The sequence below is a fragment of the Hylobates moloch genome, unplaced genomic scaffold, assembly GCF_009828535.3.
Source record: "Hylobates moloch isolate HMO894 unplaced genomic scaffold, HMol_V3 SCAFFOLD_2, whole genome shotgun sequence".
In the NCBI taxonomy this organism is placed as follows: domain Eukaryota; kingdom Metazoa; phylum Chordata; class Mammalia; order Primates; family Hylobatidae; genus Hylobates; species Hylobates moloch.
Window position 1 is genome coordinate 24,846,309 of NW_026652277.1, and position 27,714 is coordinate 24,874,022.

Here is a 27,714-nt window from a genome sequence, read left to right on the forward strand (position 1 = left end):
GAATTTGCTTGGTGGATTTAAGTAGCTAGAAATATGAAAAGAAAATAACCGGTTGAGGGAGGGGTGGCAATATTATTATCGGTGTTAGACAACACTTAAAAGGCTGAGGTTGAAATATTAGATATGAATTGTATAATACTTTAAAAACAAAGTCTTACTTTATTTAATCTTCCCAGATAATGGCTTTCCTGATAAGGGCTTCCCTTTCTCTCTTGTTTAGGCCAAATCCTGTAGTTTCTGTTCAAGTTGGGTTGAGCATAGAATTGTCTGTACTGGGCCATTTTTCTAGCCTTTTCATTTTTCTCCATACATTAAAAGTTTGAACACCACGCTGTACCTATAAAAATGTGACCAAAGAAAGCATAGTGAGTCCTCTATTTTATTTAAATAAATACATTATCCATTTTATTTTTCTATAAACAAATGATGCCAGTAGGATATGTTAAATTTCAAGTCCACTCTGTTCTCATATTCTTTTTGACATGCTTTTCATGTTATTTTAAGCTTATGCACCCCAAACAAAAAAAAACCTCCACACCTCTCATCTTCTATAATTAACCACTACTTGTGAGATTACTTTTCTCATTTTTTTGAATTTTTGAATTGTTAAGATAAGTTTTTAAAAATTTAAACTATGTGTTTGTAGATATGATCTTCAACATGACATTCTGGATGTCATCTGATTCTAGGGCTTTGCTCTCTGAAACAGTAGCCACTATATACATCATCCCATACAAGCAATTTAAATTCATAAATGGTTTTAAAATAGTTGAAGCTGTGACTAATTTAACAACTCCAACAGCCACCCTTTTATATTGTACAGGATGTAACTGCACATGTAGTGTTTTCCTAAATCTCTCATTTTCACTAGGTTAACAGCTCTGTGGGGCAGATAGGAAATCTGGGCTGAATTCGGCCTCTTCTCACCACTGTATGTTGAAGCCCTAACCCCCCAGTGCCTCAGAATAAGACTGTATTTGGAGAAAGGGCCTTTAAAGAGGTAATTAAGCTAAAATGGAGTCCTGTGGATGGGCTGTTACCAATATGACTGGTGTCTAAAGAAGAGGAGATAAGGACACAGAGAGGAAAGAGGATGTGAGGACACAGTCAGAAGGCAGCCATCTACAAGTCAGGAGAGAGGTCTCAGAAGAAATCAATCCTGCTGACACCTTGAGTTTTGACTTCTAGTCTCCAGGACAGTGAGGATGTAAGTATAAATTTCTGTTGTTTAAAACATCCAGTCTGTAGTACTTTGCTATGGCTGCCCTAGCAAACGAATACAGGAAGTGATATTGTTCATATTATGGATACACTTTTTATTATTATTATTATTTTTTGTGATGGAATCTCGCTTTTTCGCCCAGGCCGGAATGCAGTGGTGTGATCTCTGCTCACTGCAACCTCCGCCTCCCAGGTTCAAGCAATTCTCCTGTCTCAGCCTCCCAGTAGCTGGGATTACAGGCCCGCATCACTGCGCCTGGCAAATTTTGTATTTGTAGTAGAGACAGGGTTTCACCATGTTGGCCAGGCTGGTCTCGGACTTCTGACCTCAGGTAATCTGCCCGCTTCAGTCTCACAAAGTGCTGGGATTACAGACGAGAGCCACCATGCCCGGCTGGATACACTATTTTAAACATGAAACTACACGGCTCATTCAGTGCTCCTTAAGGATGAATTTCCCCAAATTACATTCAGGGCGATTTTGCCACATAAAGGAAGACTTTCTGCCTCATCTCTTTTATTTTATATAGGTAAAAAAATAATAGCAGAAGCAGTAAAGGAAGAGAATACTAAGAGATCTTTTGGGTGGGAAGAAATGGTAAGAAAGATAGAGGATTATGGGAAAAAATCATTTTTATTGAGACCCTAAAGATAATTTTAAACCACCCACTTTCCTACCTATATCCTTCTTGTTCTACATGGATTTTGGCCAGAATTGTTGGTTACAAAATACCTGAGTACTTATTTTGTTATAAAGAGTGGTATTAAAGTACTCTATTTGTAAAACTACAATTGTTCAGTTGGTTTGTAATTCTCTGGGAGGTAAATGCCACACACCACACCTATCCAGAGTCAATGAGCATGAACAGAGAGAGTGCAAGGCTTAAGAAGGGTTTGAAAAATGCTAATGAAAAGAGAAAGTAGAAATGTTATTGGCAGTATTTAGTTGCACAACTCCACTGGCCATTTAAAAATTAACACCTTTGTTCCCTTTAAGTTCTTATGATTTGCTTCGTATATACTCCTTTGAGTGTCTTCTATATATGTGTTTATGTACTCTCTGAGCCTCCATGTTCCTGAACTAAAATTAGGATGATAAATATACCTATATCAAGCATAGGGATTAAATAAAATAACTAGAAACTAGTACTCAATACATAAAAGCTGTAATTATAATAGTTATCGCTGGGTTCTTGGTAATAGTTTAAACTTAATAGGTTGTCACTATTGCTGCCTCTTATTCGCACCTTGCAGATTTACCAGCTTTTTCCAAGATTAGAATGTGAGACTTGCCAGGATATTGTTTCCTATATTTAGCCTTTATGTCTTGTATAATGAATAAATAATCGTGCCTATCTTCAGTATTACTCATTTCATTCCTCTCCACTTGCATGTATTATGCATGATTTACTTGGAGAAGAGATGACGGGAGAAAGGCCCCTGAAAAAAATCTAAATATCAGTGTAAGGCAGAATCTCAAAAGTCACAAAATCCAATTCCGAAAACATCCCTTTATTTGGTCAAAGTGGTGCCACTCAGGATTAGGACACATTTTTTATTTAACACCAAAATGAACACAATCCAGATGTCCTTCAACAAAAGAGGGGGGCAGGGGAAGGGGAAACTATGGTATACCTATTTGATAGATCACTACACCAAATAAAAATCAATCAGTTATGACACACTCTACAGCGTGGATAAATATCAAAAAACATGCCGAATGAAAAAAGCCAGGTACAAGAGTACGTACTCAATAGCTGCATTTATATGACGTCTGGAACAAACAAAATGAACCTATGGTGATGACATTAGAACAGGGTGGATTGTTTGGAAAGGGAAATTGAAAAATTTTTCTAGGGTGGTAGAAATGTTCTATATCTTGACTGAAGTGTTGGTTACTTGGATGTATGCTCTTGTCAAAACTTAACTGTGCATTTCACTATAGGTAAATTATACCTCAGTAAAACAATTTTTTTAAAAAAGCCAGTATCTTAGTGAAAAAGACATGGTGAAGTAAGAAGACTTAGCAGACTTAATTTATGAGATGCACCTATTGTGAGGTGGGTACCCATAGGAACAGTTAGTCACTTTAGTTAGCCTGACCACAATTGTTACTGATTCCTGACATTTTATTTTTGTGTAGGCCAAAGCGTTGCTGAATTCTCTGTTCCTTATTTCTTCCTCATTTACTTCCATTTACTATGCAGAAGTCATCGTGGAAACCACATGGAGACCTCTGTCCAAATCTAACTGGGTTGGCCAGGGTACATTGTTAACATTTCTGATTTGTTTTCTTCATCTGGCCAAAAGAGAGAGTTGTAACACAAGGACTCTTAGATTCCTCTGGTCTCTAACATTCTTCTTCTTAAGTGGATTCTTAGGACTTTGACTTTGGCTTCTGATTAACAACATGCTTAGTCAATAAAATCTGAAAGAATAAATTATATTTACATGGCAAAGTATAAGCCAGTTACTTCAATAAAACTAACACAAGGGGGTTGGGCGGGGTGGCCCGTGCCTGTAATCCCGGTACTTTGGGAGGCCGAGGCAGGCAGATCACTGGAGGTCAGGAGTTTGAGACCAGCCTGGCAAACATGGTGAAACTCCGTCTCTACTAAAAATAAAAATAAAAAAATTAGCTGGGCGTGGTGTCACATGCCTGTAATCCCAGCTTCTTGGGAGGCTGAGGCAGGAGAATCGCTTGAAACCTGGAGGCGGAGGTTTCAGTGAACTGAGATCACGCCACTGCATCCCACCCTGGGCAAGAAAGCAAGACTCTGTCTCAAAAAAGAAAAAAAAAAAAAAAACTAACTAACACAAGATTGTTACCTCCTGGTTTAGGTAACTGTGCTTGGCCCTCTGCCTAATAATGAAGTCTTATTTCTAAACCTCACTAAGAATGAAGTTTTAGAAAGGAAGGACATTGAAAGGTTACTTATTTCTTCTTTTAGGCAAGAACATACTCATTGCAAACCAGATATTTCAAAGCCAATATTTTATTCTGCTTTTTAAAAGAGTAATACAGTTTTCACAGAAAATTTGAAAATGCAGGAAACTATAAAGGAGCCAACTATCACCTTTTTATTCTTACCAGAGGTAATCATTTATAACATTTATGTATATATTCTTCTAGTCTTATGTATTTCTTAACTTTATAAATATTCCTATTTATAATATTCACATATTTATACATATATGAATGAAAAGATATCATTAACATTTTCCATGTTGTTCTCCCACAAATCTTTTTTTTTAATACTTTAAGTTCTAGGGTATGTGTGCACGACGTGAAGGTTTGTTACATAGGTATACATGTGTCATGTTGGTTTGCTGCACCCATCAACTCATCATTTACATTAGGTATTTCTCATAATGCTATCCCTCCCCCCGCCCCCCCCCCCCCCACAAGCCCCAGTGTGTGATGTTCCCTGCCCTGTGTCCATGTGTTCTCATTGTTCAACCCCCACCTATGAGTAAGAACATGTGGTGTTTGGTTTTCTGTCTTTGTGACAGTTTGCTTAGAATCATGATTTCCAACTTCATCCATGTCCCTGCAAAGGACATGAACTCATGCTTTTTTATGGCTGCATAGTATTCCATGGTGTATACATGCCACATTTTCTTAATTCAGTCTATCATTGATGGACATTTGCGTTGGTTCCAAGTCTTTGCTATTGTGAATAGTGCCGCAAATAAACATACTGTGTGCATGTGTCTTTATAGTAGCATGATTTATAATCCTTTGGGTATATACCCAGTAACGGGATCACTGGGTCAAATGGTATTTCTAGTTCTAGATCCTTGAAGAATCGCCACACTGTCTTCCACAATGGTTGAACTAATTTACAGTCCCACCAACAGTGTAAAAGTGTTCCTATTTCTCCACATCCTCTCCAGCATCTGTTGTTTCCTGACTTTTTAATGACGCCATTCTAACTGGCGTGAGATGGTATCTCGTTGTGGTTTTGATTTGCATTTCTCTGATGACCAGTGAAGATGAGCATGTTTTCATGTGTCTGTTGGCTGCATACATGTCTTCTTTTGAGAAGTGTCTGTTCATATCCTTTGCCCACTTTTTGATGGGGTTGTTTTTTTCTTGTAAATTTGTTTAAGTTCTTTGTATATTATGGATATTAGCCCTTTGTCAGATGAGTAGATTCCAAAAATTTTCTCCCATTCTGTAGGTTGCTTGTTCACTCTGATGATAGTTCCTTTTGCTGTCCAGAAGCTCTTTAGTTTAATTAGATCCCATTTGTCAATTTTGGCTTTTGTTGCCATTGCTTTTGGTGTTTTAGTCGTGAAGTCTTTGCCCATGCCTATGTCCTGAATGGTATTTTTTTTTTTTTTTTTTTTTTTTGAGACAGAGTCTCACTCTGTCACCCAGGCTGGAGTGTAGTGGTGCGATCTTGGCTCACTGCCACCTCTGCCTCCCATGTTCAAGTGATTCTCCTGCCTCAGCCTCCCGAGTAGCTGGGATTACAGGCACCTGCCACCTCACTCAGCTAATTTTTGTATTTTTAGTAGAGATGGGGTTTCACCATGTTAGCCAGGCAGGTCTCAAACTCCTGACCTCATGATCCACCTGCCTTGGCCTCCCAAAGTGCTGGGATTACAGGCATAAGCCACTGCGCCTGGCTCATTTTTTAAAAAATTTATTATTATTATTTATTATTATTATTATTATTATTATTATTATTATTTTATGAGATAGAGTCTTGCTGTGTCGCCCAGGCTGGAGTGCAGTGGCACAATCTTGGCTCACTGCAACCTCCACCTGCCAGGTTCAACTGATTCTCATGCCTCAGCTTCCCAAGTAGCTGGGATTATAGGCGTGTGCCACCACACCTCGGTAATTTTCGTTGTTGTTGTTGTATTTTTAGTAGAGACAGGTTTTGCCATGTTAGCCAGGCTGGTCTTGAACTCCTGGCCTCAAGTGATCCTCTTGCCTCCCACAAATCATTTTTAATTACTATATTCTAGGCCAGGGATCAGCAGTCTTTGCCTGAAAAGGACCGAATAGTAAATATTTCAGATTTTGTGTGCCATATGGTCTCTGTCACAACTGTGTAACTCTGCTTGCCGTGGGAACAGGAAAGCAGCCACTGACAATAAGTAAATAAATGGGAATGGCTATTTCCAATAAAATTTGCTTTGCGAAAAAAGGCAGCAGCTGTGCTTAGCCTGCAGGCTTTTATTTCCTGACACTTGAATTTAAAAAAATCTAGTCCATTGTTTAAAAATATTTCGAAGTTTAACCAATAGACCGTTGTTGACCCTCCTTACGGGTTTTTTGCTATTATAAACCATAGTGGGATATATACATCTTTGATTATTTCAGTAGGATAAATATACCAAAAAGAACTGGTACATTTCTAAGGCTATGGATACATAAAGTGTACACATGCACACACACACACACTTTTTCCTTTCTACCTCTCGGAGTTACTTGTATTAAAAGTGTGATATATCCTTTTGGATTTCTTATGTTTACATAATTTCCCTCCTGCTCCCCCATAAATGGCATCATACTCTACTTTTGGTTAATTAACCTGCTCTTTTAACCTATCAATGTATTTTCAGAATCTCACCATGCCAATGAGTATCCATCAGCCTCATCCTTTTTAATAGCTGTCTGGTAATTTCACTGAATAGACTCTTCATCAATAGATTTTTACTGGAGCACACCAATTGTCATGAACTATTCTCAGCACTGGGGATACTATCTAAGCAAAACAAAGTGCTTGCCCTTCGAAGAGCTTTTTAGTGGGGGAAGACAAAAGATGGACAGGCCAGTCATGGTGGCTCAAGCCTGTAATCCCAGCACTTTTGGAAGCTGAGGAGGGTGGATTGCTCAAGCCCAGGAGTTTGAGATCAGCCTGCACAACATGGTAAAACTCCATCTCTACAAAAGATAGAAAGAGATGGACAAATGTATGATGTCAATTGGTGATAAGTACTATGGAGGAAATAAGGCACATGAAGAGGATGGTAGGAATTGCTGTGTGTGTGTGTGTGTGTGTGTGTGTGTGTGTAACTCTGTGTGTAGGGGAGTGTTTTATTTCATTTAGGTTGTTCAGGGAAGGCCTCTTTTAAATAGACAGCTGATCACCTGATGGACGGCTTTTAGATACCTGGAGAAAGAACATTCCAGACAGAGGAAATGGTAAGTGTAAAGGCCCCGAGGCTGAGGTGTGCTGGGAGTTTTCCAGGAACAAGGAGGCCACCTGGCTAGAGTGGAAAGAGGAAGGGCAAGGTGGTAAGAGTTGGAATCAGAGAGGTAGCAATGTAGGGCATTTTAGAGATGTTGATCTTTACTCTCAGTAAGATGGTGCATCACTGAAGAGTTTTTGAGAAGGAATGCCATCATTTGGCTTGTATTTTAACAGAATCACTTTTGCTGCCTCTAAAGGGGCAAAGGTCAAACCAAGGAGCCCCTTAAGAAATCAATTTAAGTATGTCACAATGTATTACTCAAATCCTCTATTAGTAAATATCTAAGTTATTTTCGGTTTCTTTCAATTAAAAATATGCTGAAATATCGGGAGTTTTTGGGGGTTTTTTATTGTGGTAAAAATATGTATAACATTTACCATGTTAGCCATTTGTAAGTGTACAGTTCAGTGGCATTAAGTACATTCACAGTGTTGTGTAACTATCACTGCTATTTCCAGAAGTGTTTTATTATTCCAAATAGAAACTCTGTACCTAATAAGCAACAACTTGTCATTCTCCCTTTCCTTTAGTCATAAGCTCTATTCCGTTTGTCTTTATGAACTTGCCTATTCTAGGTACCTCATTTAAGGTGAATCATATGATATTTGTCCTTTTGTATCTGGCTTATTAAACTTAGAATAACATTTTCAAGGTTTACTCGTGTTTGTAGCATGTGTCAGAATTCCATTCCTTTTAATAGCTGAATAATACTCCATTGTTGTGTATATATCACATTGTTTCTCCTTTTATCTGTTGATAGACACATAGATTGTTTCCACCTTTGGGCTACTGTGAATAATACTATGAACAGTGGTGTGCAAATATCTCTTTGAGTCCTTGATTTCAATTTATTTGGCTATATACAGAGGAGTAAAATTGCTGGATCATATGGTAATTCTTTTGGGGACCCAACATGCTGTTCTCTACAGAAGCTGCACTATTTTACATTCCCACCAGCAACGATAAGGGTTGCAATTTCTTTTATTATTTTTTAATGGGTTCTGTAAATGGAGAATGCAATTTGTTTATATCCTCACCAACACGTGTCATTTTGTGTTTGTCTTTTCATTAACAGCCATCCTAATGGTAGTAAAGTGTATCTCATTGTGGTTTTGGACTTGTATTTTCCTAATGACTAATGATGCTGAGCATCTTCTCATATGCTTTCTGGACATTTATATATATTCTTTGGAGAAATGCCTATTCAAATCTTTTGCCCATTTTTGAATTAGGTTGTTTGGTTGTTGCTGAGTTGTAGGATCATTTTAGATATTCTGAATATGAATCCTTTATCATAGGGGTCCCCAACCCCTAGGCTGCAGACTGGTACCAGTCCATGGCCTGTTAGGAGCTGGGCTGCATAGTAAGAGGGGAATAGGAGGCCTGTGAGCATGCATGACCACCTGAGCTCCACCTCCTTTCAGATGAGTGGTGGCATTAGATTCTCATAGTAATGACTTAATAAGTCAAGGTCATAAAGAGCTTCATCTGTTTCTTCTAAGAGTTTCATAGTTTTGGCTCTTAAATTTAGGTCTTTGATCCATTTTTTGCATTAATTTTTGTACGGGATATAAGGTAACAGTCTAACTTCATTCTTTTGTATGTAGATTTCCAATTTTCACAGAACTGTGAATGATGAGAGTTTGCTTCTGAAACTTATTTCCTAACAAAACCCTAACAAACTGTGATGGTGACCATAGTAATTATGACAGGGACGCAGCAAGCTATAGCCCACAAAAACAAAACTCAAGTTCTAGCTCTAACATTTATGAACCCTTTCATGTCATAAAATGGGGTCACCTTCTCTTGCCTTGCTTACTTCACAGGGTTTTGTGAAGATTAAAGAATGTATGCCAAGCGTTAACTGTAAAATGCTATGTTTGATTACAGGTGCCACATATGGATTAAATGTGCATTTTATATATATACATATAAATATATATATATACACGCACATAGTAATACATAATCCATTACTATCCTAACTTATATTAATACAGTATTATGCTTCTGATATTCTTATGTATTAGAAGAAAATAAAATTTACATGTCAATTCATGAAGCATCTATGACTTTACTTACAAGCCCACAAGTTAGCCTGTTCCTGTTTCACTGGATGCTAGGAGAAGACACAAGACTCCTGAGTCAGAGACAAAGGACTTCACTACACATAGCACAGCAGTAGCCAAAGTGTCAGCATGGTCCCTTTGGCTCCCTTGTCTCTCAAATCCCATGGGAATGACTTGGAGAGGTCAAGACAGATGTTACATATGCAGTGGGTTTGCACCTCAACTGAGGACCACTGAGCTTGGCATTTTTACTGCTTTACAGTAAACAGAAAAAAAGACTTCTCTTTATTTAGGGTGATATGCTATCTCATTACTTAACATTGCTTACTGCAAATACAATCCTGAGAAATGGCCTAGGTAACAGGAGTTAGGGCCTTGCACTCAGCATGCCCAGCAAAAAATGTGCTGGATGGATGCTCAGAGCCCATGGCACATTACCTCTCCCAACCTTTGGATGAGATAAAACATGACCTCTCCCAACCTTTGGATGAGATAAAATTTGATGTCTGTTTTGCAATTTTGCTAAAATATTAAATAGAAAAGAATGGTAAAATTCAGTGACAATGCATCCAGAAAAGCAATTCACTTCCACTTCTGGAACATCTAGCTGGCTATGAAGGCCCTGACCAACATTTCCTAAAACTTACAAACATTTCCTAAGACTTGCATATATTTTATGCAATTGAATTTCTTATGATGTGACTTAGGAGTTATGGGCGAGTCTTACAGTGCAGACATTCCCACTTAAATGTCAGGAATTTTATGTATCAGCAGCTCTAGTGCATGGTACACAGAATCACACAAATGGTTGGTGAACATAGTCTAGTTTCCTGTCTTCCTATGTCTCAGCAGGAGATTCAAAATATCAAGGAAGATGAACATTATCAAAAGTTGTGGTGACCTCTTAATAGCATGATCATCTGGAGAGACTGAAGGCATTACGCAGGGTCAAGACTGTAATGACCTGCAATCAAAAAACCTTACAGACTTGAAGCTGAGTCCGTCGTTAAGTAGGCATATAGATCATATAGATACTTTTCTATCTTTAAATGTGGTGGGGATGAGATGGGGGTTGAAGTAAGCGAATTTAAATTCACTTTCTAGTGAGACTAGCATCTAATCCTGGTGGCAAAACTTGTTTGGACACACCACTATATTCTAATTCTAAAATCAACAGCTGTGAGGTAGAGGTCTCAAACCAAGCATGAATGATCACCATTCTTTTTTTGTTTTAAAGTGATTTTTATTACTTAGGAAACTTGCCTATGATTAATGTGATTGAAAATGCCACTTTAACTGCAGTTGTAAAGTTCCTATTGATTCCTTATTGGAGTAAGAGACAGGGTACTACGTTAAAAAACTTCACTATCCTCAGCACTTTAAAAAATGCCCAAAGAGTTTTGTCCTCTTGTAGGAGGCACACTCAAGAGCCTTCGTATGAAGAAAACAAATGGAACCCAGAATGAATTAGCCCCTTAGTAAAAGTTCCTGTTAGTCCCTTGCACGAAGAACAAGAGTTCATGTTAGTTTCTTGCACGATGCATTCTAGATAAGGGCAGCCTTTGAAGCTATGTGGCCAGCAAAATCAGCATGCCAGTGTTTCCACAGGATGATGGGAATGTCACTGTGATGAGCTTTTCATCCAAGGTCTGAGTAGAGGTGGCAGAAAAACTTCTGATCTATGCTACATCATTTCTAGATAATCCAAGGATAAAGCCTGGACTATCTCCTGTAACTTACTCTTTGAACCTTATTATCTTATCCTATTCACTTTACCCCACTGAATTGCTTTTACAAAATTTATCTTGGAGGAGGGACATTTGTCATCAGCAGATTCAAAACCTACTTACCACACCTTGCTGTTGCAATGTCTAGCAAACTCCAGTTGAGGACATTACCCTAGGCTTCTGTCTTGTGAAGGCATAAGGAGACCTAGTGACAGAAACGGGTCTGCTTTTCATGCGTGACTTTGTTCTCTTGTGAACAATGAAAATCAGAATCATGGAATGTGTGATTATTTTCTTCTCCGTGAATGACCTTGTATTGTTCTGAATTTTCACCTTAAATCCACTAATTGAAAGTTATTACTTTATTTTAAAAATAGTGCTTGAAGAAAATAACCCTCTTGTGGTTTTAACAAGTACTCTAAAACTAGAACTCTTTTAAAAATGACACATTTTGTAAATGGGAAGAAACAGTAATATTAATTTTGAAAAGACTTGATGTCACTGTGGTTTATTAGGTAAATACAAAGTATAGGCTCTTGCATTTTTTAAAAAGCAAAACCAAAGAGATTAGAAACCAAGTACACATATCCTCTTTAGAAGAGAAACATAAATCAGTTTTAACAATTAGGCACTTAAAAATGTAAATATAAGACAACATTATAGAAGTATAAACTATAGTTACACTCTTAAATTCCTCCTGAAATGTTTACAAACACAAAATCACAAGCATGGAAAACAAATTTCCTCTTTATCAAAAAAGGAACCTGAATTTGAATCCAATGTGATAAACCAATGATTAAGGTACTGGTGGGTAGGAGAAAAGAGCTTCTGAAATTTACATATTTGATTAAAATGTAAGCATTTCATAAAACTATCACAATAGCATACAGTAGATATCATAATGAAAAATATATGTCAGGAAAATAATGAATCTAGACTTAAAATTTTACTTTACAACAAGGCACTTAACACATTGAAACAGTACAGTAAATTTCCAAAAGAATGCAATTGGATACCTCTGAAACCTTGTAATAATATTTCTTTTGTGAATATACAGTAACATAACCATACATTTTGCAGCATTAATCATTGCATAGGAGGTAAATTAAATAATGAATTCCGACTTGGCAATTAGATTAGTTTTTGTTCATCGTTTCCTCTTTTTCTTTTAAAGGACAGTTTTAAATAATTCCACAATAAAGCACTCTTCTCATTCATGATTTATTTAGAACACAGCATAATGAGTAAGAAAATAAATCAGAACTTATAAGGTGTGTATCTGTATAAAAACTTATCTTTGGGTACCATTGACATGATTTTCAGTGTTTGGGTGTTGAAGTCAAGAGCACTTCTTAATAGAAGAAATATTTTCAGCAACTGAGTCAAAGGAGTTAAATTATGGCAACACAAGGACATTAAAAACAAATACTAAAAATCTTTATATATATAAATAGAAAAGCCTTCAACACATGGCATATAACTTATAATATGCTTGATTTAAACATGTAAACTCATTTATTAAGAAATTCCTTCTCACACTTCCTTACACTACAGAGGCTAGTGCATTAAGATTGGCTTAAAGTTTTCATCAGTTTTACAGTGCAAAACAAAAACAAAAAAGAATTAAGAAAGAAATGTTCAAACTATTCAAGGGGCAAGATGTGAACTTTCAATTAAAAAAGAAACTGCATGAATTCTGTCATGTAAAAAAAAACCAAGACAACAAATTTGGTGTTTCAAAGTAAACAAAACATAGGTCATTATAAAGGGAGACACTAATGATTGTGATCATGAGAGGTAAAAATGTTCTACAAATTTTCTTTGATCAAATGGATACAAGATGAGAATTACAAGTGCCTGTAATCTGAGCACATTTTACCTTTGGGAAAGATTTAAAATGCTTTTAAAATAATTCCTTTCACATGATACTTTCAGATTATTGGCAAACAACAGAAAACAAATGCCTTTCAGAAACTTGAAAACAGGCTTTTAAAAGTGGTGTTTGCATTCCAAGTCATAAAGTATATTGCCACAAGGAGGCAATGGTAATACAGGAAATAACCCTAATGCAATGTCATCCACAAACCAGAGTAGACTCAATGCTCACTCTCAAAACAGCCTTCCTGCCACAGCAAAACTTGTTTCCCAAGATGCCAGTAAAGTAACAAATTCACAATTAGTTCAAGTGGACTCAGGAAAGGATGCTTTATTTTCAGATCTAGTGGACGAGCTCAAAAACTAGAATCTGAGAGAACTTCATTTGAAATGATTTAGAAAAAAAATGTGGCATACTCCATAGGAATTATATGTTATAGGTATTTCACAACCTAAATTACAGGAAAAGCTTCAAACAGGAGCATAGACTTAAAAAAAACAAGGATAATAAGATATGTATCTTAACTGGCAAAGAACAGGTACTCCAAACATTTATGAGTTCAAAGGCAAGATCATACTTGTTTTATATCCCAAACTGGCACGTTGGGTTGACGCTCAAGTTTTCTCTCCTACATGTAAATGGGTTTTACTATTTGTTTTATTTTTCCATCTTGAAATTTTGATTCCCCCACCCTTATTTGCAAACCATGGACTTCCTCAACTCAATGACAGAGCTATACGACACATGCGTGTAAAGACATGGCAGCGGCAGTGTCCACATTGGCATCACAGGTGTTTTTAAAGTTCTTTAAAAGGTGATGGTTTTTTTAAAATAAAAAAAAACTGGATTACTTGACTAAAATCCAAGGCTGTTTCAAGGGTCTGTAGTAATTGGTGCACAATTTTTTATTTCATTAAGTTTAAACATTTATTCAATAGACGAAAAGTGAGTTATCCAGACACAGCTGAATAAGGCTGTAAGGTGTATCAGTTTGTTTTATTTGAATTAGAGGCTCAAGGAAAATACCAGTGTTAGGAGAGCAAAATCCAGGCTTCTGTGTCAGATGATTTTCTTCATAATCGGGTAAGCAGGAACTTAAAAATCAGTGTTTTCAAGCAGAACACCTTGTTCTTGCACAAGTGTTGCTAGTTAATAAATGAATATAAGCGAACATTATATAGAATTATGTCTAAACTCATGAGGTAAACTAGGTATATGTTTATTATTGGTGTATTTAATAAGAAATACTAGAAAATTCCGTGTGCTTCAAAGCCTGCCAAGGATGTTTGGGGTTTTAATTCTTGTTTAAAATAACTGAATTAAAGAGTCTTGCTTCATGACTTTAAATTCAACTACCTTTCCTTTAGTGATTATTCTATGACATACAGAAAAAGCCATTCTGAAAACATACACAAGATTTTAGCACCAAAGGATGTTGACCCTTCTGAACGATTTGCATTGTGCTTTTCTCAAGCAACTTAAAGGTCAATTTTGTGTAGTCAAGGCTGACTAGTTTATAATGATAAATTTGGGGATGTTTTCCATTCTAAATGAAAGAAAAATTTCACCTTCAATATAAACATAACTGCCTCCTTCTACCTGCATTGGCCTCTCCACCCTCTGCCCTAGTGTTGATAGCTTTGCAACCTTAAAACTTTTCTAAGGTTTTAAAAGTCTTGCAAATTAACCTTCAAGTAGTTAAGAAATTAAGCCAAGAATTATCCAAAAGATCCAATAGCTTTAAATAATGCACTAAATCTGGTAACATTAAATCTGATCAGATTTTTTAATCCATTTTTGGGCATCACCTTAAAGAAATTTAGAAACAGTTATCCCCCTTCACTGTGTAGCTGTAACTAACACACTGATTCCGAGAGTATATTATAGTGCAGCACCATGTTATTTTCACAGGGTAAAAGTAAAATTACTCAATTGTGGCATATGTCCTTAGGACTAGTTATAAGAAGCTTAGTCTCTTGCTAAAAGCAAGGATACATTAACTTTCAGGTTCCATCTTGGTTTTTCCATAAAGTACAACATAAAAAGGAAGAAATCACCTTCAATGAAATTTGACCAAATATATTTCTGTGCTCCAATTAGGAGCCCTAAAATTGATCTCACACCAGGGCCTGACCTGGAAAGAAAACAGGCTCATTGCCCAAGTGGCATGAACCTCAGTGGACACACACGTGTTTTCAGCCTGTGCTAGAAGAGTTGACTGCCCTGGGGCACCAGATCCAAATTTACAGGGCAGACAGCATCTAAGTGTGTACTCAAGGGTCACTCATTAGCAGAAACCATCTCATGTTTCCTGTGTATCTGTCATAGAGATTTTAAAGTGAAACATTTACACATATGTAAAATCTGTGGGGTGTGTCAAATACTTTCGTGTTTACTTGGATCAGCTTTCCTTTCTAAGATAAAATGATCTTTTAAAAACAAAACAAAACAAAAAAAAGTGATATGTAGCGCATTGGGTGGCAGCAGCAGTGTGCACTCCTGGACTCAACCCGAACTTTCCCCGTGACAGGGTAGAAACAAAATTCACCCAAAGCTGACGCACAACCCATGGATCTCCTCCTTGCTAAACCTAATGCTAAAAACCACTCTCAACATTAGGCTGTTCTATTTACACAGTGGCTGTAGATGTCCAGATATTTTATTTAAAATATTAACACATCTTTCTGACCTTGGGATGAAAAATATCCTGAAAAAATTCTGAAGTAGAGGGTTTTGGTGGAGAAAGAATAGAGAAAGGAGGAATATGTTCTTTGGCACCTCTTTAACAAGCTCATTAGTAAAGTCCCGGGGTGGGGGCTTGTCACCAATGAATGAAGAGCTGCAGGAGAATGTATCTTTCTCAGGATGAAGAAGAAAACCAGTCAAAGGGTAATACTTTGTTCACCTTTCTAATCATTTACACAAAATTTGGTCCATTTCTTCATTTACCAGTCAGTTCTCCTAAAATAAAAAACAAAACTATACCTTTGGTTACAGCGTTAACTCTTTTGGTGTAAGAGCTGATGCCTTTGTTTTGCTCCTCAGGTCGATTTCTCATTGTCTTCACCAATCTTCTGAACCCGTGAATACTTTTTGCATGATGATTTGAAGCAGCCAGGAGGCCAAGACAGCGGCCAGGAGAAGCAGCAAGGAATTGAGCCTTGTACATTTTTCTCAAAAAAATAAAAGATGGGGAACCACCATGCTCGAGATAAGAAATTAGTCTGTGAAGAGACCTTCAAGTTCTGTAAATGGTAGAAAAAAATTTAAATGAGACATATCTTTCTCAATTTGCATCCTAATTATTTTCTTAAATTGTCATTCACTGTAACCTAGGGAAAACAGAATTCAGAATCACATGGCAGTAATGATTTTCATGTCCTTTCCCTAACTCTACCATGACTCCGGTACCCTAACACACCTAGGTGTCTTTCCTTCCTTTGTGGCTCGTGCAATTTCTTCTGCCTGCAATTCCAGTAAGAATGGAGACTCTTGGAATGGATGTCAGAATTACTCAGGAGGAATAATTTTCAGGATGTGTGAGTGATCAAATCTAGGGGCCAAACAAGTCAAAGAGTGAAAGAAGAGCTCAGAAGGTTGAACACATTTAAGAGGAAAGATGAAAATTTTGGTTCAGTGGTGTCAGTAGTCACCTAGATGGAAGTGTAAGAAGGAAGATGGAAATAGGAGACTCCAAAATAGGAAACAGAGCTACAAAAAGAAATAAAGTAATCCAAAGAAAGAGCATTTATTAGTGGACACCAAGAGTTGGACGTAGATCTTTTGGAAATGTCATATTTCAATTGCTCACAAATTCTCCAAATTGACAATATGGCAAGTCTATTCAAAGATTAAGTAAGTCATGGTACACAGACCAACTCTATTACACCAAGGACACATACCAAGACTAGGAGAAAACAGAGACTGGGAGGAATAATTCTGCCTTGGGACCAGAGGAAGAGAGCAAGAGAAGGCTTCCTCAAAGAGGTGGCATTTGAGCTAGCTCTTTAAGTTTGAATGGGAGAAGAAAGAAAAGGCATCTGGAAACAAGGAAGCAGCAGTAGCAAATGAGGAAGAATCAGAAGGGAAGCCAGAGAGCACCATTATCACCAGAAGATATACCAAATCCAGTCATTCATAAGCTATTTATTTTGTGTGATTTTAAACAATAGCTGCTATCGGCCGGGCACGGTGGTTCACGCCTGTAATCCTGGCACTTTGGGAGGCCAAGGCGGGAGGATCACCTGAGGTCAGGAGTTCACGGCCAGCCTGGCCAACATGGTGAAACCCTGTCTCTACTAAAAATACAAAATAAAAATTAGCTAGGCATGGTGTTGTGCACCTGTAATCCCAGCTATCTGGGAGGCTGAGGCACAAGAATCGCTTGAACTTGGAAGGTGGAGGTTGCAGTAAGCCAAGATTGCACCACTGTACTCCACTTGGGCAATAGAACAAGACTCTGTCTCAAAAAAAAAAAAAAAATTTAAAAAAAATAGCTGTTACCTTCTCCTTAAAATTAATTTAAGTTGAAGGCAGGGATGATGTCTTACACAGCTGCACTACAATGCTTTTACAGAGAAGGTTCCTAAATTTTAATTTAGTACATATATTTCTTCATTCTAGTTTAAGTTACCTGAATTAGCAACACACTGTGCTCCATAACCTTATGGCATTTTTATCCATAAATGGCATTTATATTTGTGAAGTGGTTTGCTGTATTTTAAAAAGCAGTAATGGATATATGTTTAAGTGAATGTGGCAACATCGGTTATCCCCATTAGGCTATCTAAAACCCCACGACATGAAAAGGGTCCACTGCATTCAAAGAAAAGAAATTATCCAAGCATCTTCACTGCTCTCACCTTTTCATTGGCCATTGAATGGTACCACCAAAACAGTCGTGTTGTGATATAATAAGCAATGATCACATCGATAGTGTAGTGTTCATGTGCTACAAGAATGCAGATGATCCCGGCAGCACTCAGCAGCCAGCAGATTAAATGATACCACCAGAAGTGACGAGGCGAATCTGGACAGTAGAAAAATTACAGAGTTAATAAGATTCCCAGATATGAATGTAATGATTACAGTCTGTCCTAACGACCTTAAGTAGAATAACCCAGGATCAGGAAGTCACCAGAAGGATAAAACTGATAACCTAAACTGAGTCACTATGAACTGCCCAGGATCTGCTCAGGTAGGAGGGAGGCAGAGGGGCTCCCTGGCAGTAGGCGTAATAGTCATTCACTGGGGAAGCTGGTAACGCTAGACATTCTAGGCCTTGCCCACGTGAATAAGCTGTTTAATAAGAAAGAACAGAATTGTTTCTTACTAGGTTGGCTGGAATTGCTGCATACTGGCTCACATAAAGGAGCCACTTTCCCACTGGAAAGAAAGATAGTAGAGGTCAAAAGAAAAGGTGGTTGTGTATGAAAATAAGGGGGGAAATGGGAAAGCAGGAGTAATTTCAGGTTTTAAATTTATATTATTTCTCCAGGGGTATGTGTAAAGTAAGGGGGTCAGAAGGAATGGCATTATGGCTAGCAATATTTTGATTCTCAGCAATTTTACACTATTATTGCCAATAGAAACTATAAAACATTCCCTCTGTAAAGGTTAGGATTCCTAACCATTCACTTATGGACTCAGCCTTCCTGGTATGGCCACTTAAAAGTTCATTCTACTTACTAGCTGTGAGACAACTGTGGCACTCACTGGTTTAAACATGATGGTCCTCCCCTTCTCACACAAATGTTAATGACAAATATAACTGAAACCAGAGTTCATCTCTAGCAGCCTAGTGATCTATTTTAAAGTGGTATTAGCTCACAATAAAAGTTAATCCAATAAACTGAAATTGATTTCATATTTAACTATGTTTACATTTATAGTGATATTTATGTTCACATGTAGAAAGATGATTGAATAGAAAAAGGATCCATTTCCAGAACTTTATATTTATTTATTTATTTTTTGAGAGAGAGTTTTGCTCTTGTCACCCATGCTGGAGTGCAATGGCACGCTCTTGGCTCACTGCAACCTCTGTCGTCTGGGTTCAAGCGATTCTCCTGCTTTAGCCTCCCAAGTACCTGGGATTACAGGGGTGCGCCATTATGTCTGGCTAATTTTGTATTAGTAGTAGAGATGGGGTTTCACCATGTTGGCCAGGCTGGTCTTGAACTCCTGACCCCAGGTGACCTGCCTTCCTCAGCCTCCCAAAGTGCTGGGATTATAGGCATGGGCCACTGCGCCCAGCCCATTTCCAGAACTTTAAATGAAATACCAAATCAGGTATCATACAAATATAATCTCTTGGTAAAACTAGCCGTTGCTCTGTTGGTCCCAAATGGCACACAGTAAGAAAATAAACCTGTATTGCATTTGAAAGTCTGATTTTCTAGTTTTGGATATATTCCTTATTACTTGTCAGTTACTTCATTCTGCCACTAAGTTCTGGAAGACAACTCATGGAATCTCAGAAATTTAATGGGAGAGGCCTTACTCTTGCAGTCTTAGAGGCCAGATCCAGTCCCCATAACTGTTGTGTTAGACTCAGGACATTAAAAATTGAACCAACATTGAGAAATCTAGAGGTCTCACTAAATATGCATTCCCCAGTGCCTCAAACCCTACCCGCTTCCCACCCCCAAGGTCTCTTAGCAACCTTGCTTCCCAACTTATAGGTCTGGGATTTACCTTAGAAGTTCAAAATGTTTGGGCAAACTACAACTATTTTGCATTTGTTTATTCACAAGAAGCAAAGCTGAAGTAGGTCCAGAGGTGGCCTGAATCTTCTTTTTACTACTCATGGAATTGCAAGCGAGGTTTTAGGAATGGCTGGAAACCCCAGCAGTGCTTTCTCATAAAAATGTATTTCCTATTATGCTACCACATTGGGCCCACCACTCATTAACTGAGAACACTGGCTGACCCAAAGAAAAGATTGAATAGAAGCTGTTTTGAAATAGAAACGGCAAAATAGTAATCCTCTTACTTTCTCATTCATCCCATAGGGATAACAATGAGCTAGATGATGACACAAATAATAGTTAACATCATTGTCTGTGTAGAATTCTAGCCCTAGGGCGCATTAAATAATAGAGACAATGGACTTGGTAGGGTGGCCAGGTAAAAAAAAAAAAAACAACCAAAAAACTGTTCTCTACTAGCCAGATGATTGGCACTAACAGCTAGTCTGATTTCTCCAGGCTAATTTTATCATGAACCTACCCCCCAATTATAATATTTGCACAACTGTATGAAGCCCTCCCTTGCTAACCCCGAAATGGTCCTGGTGCCACATTTTCATGTGCTCTCACAACTAAATTTAAATCTACTCATGACAACAGAGCAAACAAGGAAAGAGTCCAAACTGATCAAAAGGCGGGAAAGTAAAAAAATATATATATAAATGATGCATCTAATTCTAGAAGCAGACTTTTCAAAGAAACCACTGGAACCACTGCTTACTCAGAACAAGAACATATGGTATAATTTAGAAGATAAATGTTTTTCCTAATTGCATAGAAAAAAACAGACAAACATGGAATGCTCTGCTTACATACAGAACTGACTATAAACTGAGTTTGTGTTAAGTATTACAGATTTGTCCCTCTATTTCTCATCAAAAATTGGAGAAAGCAGAATGGTATTCCTTGCATGCTATATATAAATTTACACAATTTTAGAAACCTCTAGTCAAAATCATGTCTTGGGAAAAAATGTCTCTACATACTGAGTGGCCTTCATTAAAGTATAAAATCAATCACAAGTTGCCTTGCTGTTACTCTGAGGTGAAAGAATGTACAATAATGAGCAATGTCCCTGCTTATAGATAAGTACACTATTCCTTGGCAATACAATAGAGTTAGCCAGCTTGAATTTCCAAAGTTCTAAACAGAGCCAAGAAATTAAAAGCAAAACCTCTGGATTCAGCCTGCTTCAACATGAATACCTGCTTCTCAGAATGATGGCTGTGCACTGTGGCCAAGTCACTTTCTCTATGCTTAAGTTTACTCATATGGGAAAAAATAGTGCATCCCTCAGAGGGTGGTTGTAAGGATCAAATGAGTTAATTTACATCAAGGCCCTAGAATAGTGCCTGGGACAGAGTATTATGTCTATTTGCTATTATTGTTAATGATATGGTTTGGCTGTGTCCCTACCCAAATCTCATCTTGAATTGTAGCTCCCGTAATTCTCACGTGTTGTGGGAGGGACCTGGTGGGAAATACCGAATCATGGGGGTGGTTTCCCCCATACTGTTCATGTGGTAGTGAAATAAGTCTCACAAGATCTGATGGTTTTATAAGGGGAAACCCCTTTTGCTTGGTTCTCATGCTCTCTTGTCTGCTGCCATGTAAGACGTGCCTTTTGCCTTCCACCATGATTGTGAGGCCTCCTCAGCCACATGGAACTGTGAGTCCATTAAACCACTTTTTCTTTATAAATTACCCAGTCTTGGTTATGTCTTTATCAGCAGTGTGAAAACACTAATACAGTTAATATCAGTTGGTTTTCAGTTATTTTAGAAAACTGAATCTAAGTTTCCTGGGGGTGTTTTTATTACTTTAAACCTACAGTGCCTTCACTCTGAAATGCACCTCTTCCCCCACCTCCACCCTCATCCCCATCTTCTTCTGTAAGTTTTTTATGATCCTCAGATTAGAGATAAGATCCTAAACTCAAATGTACATCTACACTAGAAAATGACTGATCTTACATAGCATACTCATGGAACTTTCCTTGGGAAAATTAGAGTTAGAACCATAGCAACATATATCTTTCCATCCAAGCCCCCAGAACCAATAACTCAATATTAAAAATGGAGTGACTAAATTTAAGGAAGAGACCATCCTCTGATGATGGTGCAGAGACAGATCCAGGACCCACCCCACCACCCCAAGAGTGTGAGAACAGAAATAAGGGAAAAGCTTTTAAGTCAAGTATGAAGACCCCACATGTATCCCACTATTCTCCCTACTGCAGGTCTGTATGTAGAATTTACAAAGGAAGCAACAAAAAGATGCTACAATTCTCACAAAAAAGACTTGACTTCATCTACTACAGAGAACCTCAACTCTTTTGTCATCTTACCCTCAAAGCAGAACTTAAATACCCCAGATAATCAAAGGGGCAATAATTCACTTCTGCACCACTGAAGATAACTCTTGACTTCCACACCACCATTCAATTAAGATAAACCTATTTGGATGAACAAAGGGCCAAGAGAGGAGTGAAGAACAAGGAGGACAGGGGAGGGGAAGCTGCCTTCTGCTGCTCTCTGCTGAAAGACCCCCTTTTAAATATGCCCAGTGAAAAGGATTAAGATAAACCTCTGAAAAATATTGGCATGAGGTAACTTGGAACTAAATATGAAGGGTAATACTGACCAGCTTTGCAAACATGAAGGAAGAAGCATTATTACTTCAAAAAGATTTTGAGGTAATAGGCCTAAATATACAAATCCTCTGAAATATATAAAAATGGGACCTACTGGGCAGCTAAAACAGTACAACCCTACAAAGAACAAGATATGATTTTGGCCATAAAACCTACTAGAAAACCCAAGGATTTTGTATAATGTGAACTAAGCATATAAATATAGAAAGAGATTTTTATTTCTTGCCACCACATTTCTTCTTGAGAAGACAATAATCCGTATTGGCAAAATGGTCCATGAAGACTCCTATGAAAGCATAGAAAGTGCTATAAGATGATGAAATTAGAATAAAGTGGGACTGGAAATGTTTTAAAAAGGGGAACACATTAACCGAATTATTTGGAATGCTAGAATGGAAGTGTCCTACAAATAATTCAAAGGTCATTACATCTGTCTTTAGAATGTACCAATCCTTTTTTTGCAATAAAATTAACAATTAATTCCAATATTAAGATAGCTTTTCATACCTTAAGAAGTACTAACCAAGAAGGGAGATGTTTTAGAGGCATGTTAAATGCTAGAGAGAAGCCAGGGCCAGGTTTTAAGCCTTCAGGGTTCAAATCACATATGAGTAGTTGAAATTTTATATATTATTTATATATACATATATATATGTGTATATATATACACACACACACACACACACCGACATACATACATACACACACATCTGTCTCTTTCACAGCTTATCAATCCCAAGAGAATAAGGGCTCCTATCAATTTCAGGACCCAGGGATCCCTCTCACTATAGCTATCAGTTCAGTGGGAATGGGCTATTACTTACATTCTTTGATGAACAAATAAGTCAGTGTCAGCGTAACCGTGTGACCACTGAAGAGGAAGTCTCCACATAAGATATGTGATCCAGTGATGGACAATCCACCACCAGAAATCAATCGTAGAATCCGTTGAACTTTTGCCTGAGAGTCTCCATTGAGCTGAATGACACAAGAAGATTAAGAAGGGAATTTACAAGTGGCTAAAATCATGTTTCAGTCTAATTGTGTGACTCTTAGAAAGGCCACCAGGTTGTGATTTTTTTTTTCTTTTTAACCTAGAAAGTCAAACAGAATCCAAGGAAAAGCTCCTCAAACTGGGTTTTATTCATTTATTGGCAAGTTTTACTGACATGTTTTACATTATTCAATATGTTACTAATAATATGTCTTGGTGGTGGTGTGTCCTTGGGCAAAGCTTTTAAATATATTAATAACCAATGACTTCACCACAGCTATGTGCTAAAAAGCAGATCAAAGCTACTTTCTTTTTGCAGGGGGAAGTGAGGGTTTTGAATGGTTAATATTTGATTCAGCTGCATACCACATTACCAGTATTCTCTACAGTGTATTGGTATCTTGTATTAGGTGGGCAGCCTAAAGTGGACAGATATATAGCTGCATTAATGTCTGATCAAAACATTTACAATTAAGAAGAGGAGTTGCAACTCATTAAATAATTTAAATAGGTTTGAAAATGATGGATTAGGGATGTACTGGCAGCTTTAAAAATGAGTAGCTTTGATTAGGAAAAGCATCCCCTAAAGAAATAGTCTGTGTGTTACGGCAGGAGGCTGGGAGAGCTCCTTTGGACAAGATGCAGCAGCCCCGCAAAGCCATTGTGATGACATGAGAAACAACGCTGGGCTAGGCCAGGGGCCAGAGAGGTTTGTACCCCATTACAATTTAATCATACAGGAAGGAGTTGGTCCAAACTGTAGGCATAGAAAATTGGAATACTGAATTATTGAAGGGCTAGATAGGGTGGGGGATTCAGATTAGATAAGTATAAAGCAAACTGAGAAAATCAAAGAACAATACTCAGAAAAAAAATCATGTAATAGAATACATGGAAGAGAAATACAGAAAGACCTTTTTCTTTACTTTTTTTTTTTTTTTTTTTTTGAGACAGGGTCTTGCTCTTTCACCCAGGCTGGAGTGCAATGGGTGGCACATTAGGTACAGGAGAGACCAACTCGGCTGCTGCCAAACAGGAAAGCTTATCATCTACACTGTTTCTTCCATTAAGAAGGTAAGTATCTGAGGTCGGGAGTTCGAGATCAATCTGACCAACATGGAGAAACCCTGTCTCTACTAAAAAAAAAAAAAAAAAAATACAAAATTAGCCAGGTGTGGTGGTACATGCCTGTAATCCCAGCTACTTGGGAGGCTGAGGCAGGAGAATCACTTGAACCTGGGAGGTGGAGGTTGCGGTGAGCCAAGATTGTGCCATTGCACTCCAGCCTGGGCAATAAGAGCAAAACTCACCTCAGGAAAAAAAAAAAAAGAAGAAGGTAAGTGTTTGGCCACCTATGGCCAAGATGAGGGATAGCTCGCCCTAGAAAGCTTTCTCAGGGAAGGGGAATGTTGCTCTCCCAGCCAAACATTCTTGTATGTGGAAAAATAGGTTTGCAAAGCTAAATCATTTTACGTAATCCTTTTATAATAACGGGGCCAACACTTATGTAAACACACTTTGAAGAACACAGATTGTCTGACTGTAAATCAAAACTTGGGTTGGAGGTTGAAGCAAATTCTAAGCAAAAAATTAAAAGTGAACCATAGGATACATAAGGGAGAAGGCAACTGGAAAACTAGGAAAGCAAAGCTTTCACTGTGATGGCTCTTGTAAGCATGTCTGGTGAGTTACAAGTTGCACAGGCATCAATTACTATAACAGATATGACACTTTTCCATAGTGAGTGGCTTCCATATACAAAGTTCTGCCATTGCTTATAGTCATGAAGGACATTCTATAGAGTCAGCAACACAGGAGACAAGATTATCTAATAGCTTTGTAACCATAAAAATCTAAGCAGCACCTAAAGCCAGCAGATGAACCAAATTTAGAACACAACTCTGATGCCTGTTCTGTAACACCACCTCACCTCTAGTCAAACTAAGTGATTTGTGTTTGTTTTACCGAACGATGATTCAGGCATGTATGGGTTGCTTATGCTTCAGGAAGGGGTCCCGGCAAGTGAGCCTGGGAGATGATTAGTAAGGATGTTACTAGAGGTTCCACTATGACTATTTGTAGCTTGGCTATCCAACGGCACTGATGTGGCTTCCGAAGATTGCAACTCTTCCACGGAGGACAATCTTTAATTTACTTTCTTTCTGTAATCATAGCAATTCATCCTGCAAACCTCATCCGTTACTAAGATGGGTTTGTCTTCTTTTCTGTGGCCATTTCTCCATTTAACACATTGCAATAGCCCCTTAGAAGTGTTTATTACACTTCTGAACTTCTCCCACGCCTTAAATTAGCTTCACTAAAATCAGCCAGTGTTTAAATTCAATATGTACACTGTTTTAATTACAGATATTTTCTGCTTTGATGGCTTTGGAAAAGTATAGCTTCTCCAAACCACACCTATATTTGGTGAGGGAGACTGTGGACGTCTTCAGAGAAGCTTGATTTTTCTTTCACCTCAGACATCTGCTTAGTGTTCAGTAAAATATGATGTTAGACTTCATTCCTTTGTCCAGAAAGCACATGATTTGTAATTTTCCATTTTGTAAACCAGGGTGCACTGAAGTCCGAGATGATTAACAGCTCTCTCAAGAACTCGCTCTTCCTGGATAAACTGTAATTCCTTCTTAGGACGGTTTCAGAAGACATCTCACACACTATCTCAGTCAAAGGCCACTCTCTCTTTCCAGCTGCTAAGAACCTTGGGGTCATCCTTGACTTCTTTCTGTCAAACCCATATCCAACTTATTGGCATATCCTATATCCCGAACTGAACAACTTCTCATTATTTCCACTGCTACCACTAAGGCTGAAGTTCCTATACTGGGCTGTGAGACCCTATGTGATCTGTGGTCTGCACACCCCGACCCTTCACAACTCCACTCTGAGACACCGGCCTCCCTACTCTTCCTTTAACCCACTGTGAATAAGCAATGTTTTAGCCTGCAGCTCTCATGCCGTCCACAAGGCTCTCTTCCTTGTCTTGGTTCCTGCCCAAACGCTCCGTTATTAAAGAAGCCTTTCCTGACTTCTATATCAAATAGAACCCTCAAGCACCCTTTCACCTTACTCACTTTTGCTGTTCTGCTTGTGACAATCACCTGACAATCACCTGACTTATCAGCATGTGACAAATTATAAATTTGTTTATACTTTGTCATCCCTCAATAGACTATAAGCTCCAGAAGAGGGACATTGTTTGGGTTACTACGATCCCTGGTACATAAGCTTAATGCCTGTAGAATGAATGCATTAATGAATAAGTAAATGAGAAGGTAAAAAAGCAGAGTCAAACCTCCAATGGTAATTTTCATTTAGCAGAAAATACATTTTTTAGCACAAAAGATATATATTTTATAAATACATTTTAATTTCTTCCCCTCAAATCTAAATAGAAAATAGAAAAGATGCTAGATTTCAGTTAACACATAGGGAAGTGTCTAGAAGAATGTATAATAAAGGGTAAGTGATCAATAACTGTTTGCCTGATTTCTTCTAAGTGGTAGTTTGGAGGTACTGACCTTTGGAGCACACTGGAAATGCATTCCAGGCACAGGTAGAGTAGTAACATACATTGTAATGCAGCGATACAGGTATAAAGTTCCAATAATAAAACAGAATCTGCGTCCCACTATTGACCTAAAGGAAAAAGTAGGGATGGGGAAAAACAAGTTTACTGGTTGTTTTTATTCCTAACGAAAAATAAAACAATGTTTAACAGGATAAAGAATAATCAGTACAGAATGGCATTAACAAACAAACCACAGTTTCACAGAGTTTAAAGGCTTACTTGTGAGTTGCCCATCCCTACAGTTCCATGGAGAGATTTGCACCACAGTTTTCAGAAATGAAGATTCACATATTGCAATAAATCTAGGTGGTTTGGCTTCCAAAGGATGTGTGTGTGTGGAGTGGGGGAACTAAAGCAGACGAAGAGTCTACATTAATCACTTCTCCTCAAAGGCACTCTTTGCCAGAAAAAGAACCTGTCCGTATTTTCAGTCAACTCACTGCATTAAAACCCTCTCTTGAGAACATATGAAAAGAATAAGCAAGCCACGGTAACAGACAAATTAACTAATGAGCCAAGGTGACGTTACATAATTAGACACATAGGGAAATGTGACAACACATTTAACCCACGGTATATAAGCAGGGTTTATTTGAGGACCATCTGAAGGTATTTTGACAATA

General features: G+C 37.9%; 1 protein-coding gene and 1 long non-coding RNA gene across 8 annotated transcripts in view; one reads left to right on the top strand and one right to left on the bottom strand.

Annotated features, from left to right (window-relative positions):
* LOC131382127 (uncharacterized) overlaps positions 1 to 16,325 on the top strand; it is a 74,085-nt gene extending 57,760 nt beyond the window's left edge. Inside the window, exon 2 of the long non-coding RNA XR_009211321.1 lies at positions 16,152 to 16,325. This is a non-coding gene — a long non-coding RNA (uncharacterized LOC131382127). The remainder of the gene's footprint in view (positions 1 to 16,151) is intronic.
* Positions 137 to 27,714, bottom strand: part of SGMS2 (sphingomyelin synthase 2) — a 33,135-nt gene continuing 5,557 nt past the window's right edge. For 4 of the 7 annotated variants that reach the window (XM_058432361.1, XM_058432354.1, XM_058432369.1 and 1 more), the window contains exons 4-7: positions 27,042 to 27,159; positions 23,333 to 23,486; positions 17,969 to 18,135; positions 15,250 to 16,351 (exon numbers count right to left, since the gene is read on the bottom strand). In XM_058432361.1, the coding sequence (XP_058288344.1) occupies positions 16,148 to 16,351; positions 17,969 to 18,135; positions 23,333 to 23,486; positions 27,042 to 27,159 (643 nt within the window). In that variant the 3' untranslated portion in view covers positions 15,250 to 16,147. Of the gene's footprint in view, positions 338 to 11,722; positions 14,252 to 15,249; positions 16,352 to 17,968; positions 18,136 to 23,332; positions 23,487 to 27,041; positions 27,160 to 27,714 lie in introns of those variants that run through there. The other 3 variants (XR_009211319.1, XR_009211316.1, XM_032171810.2) reach the window with 3 other exon arrangements.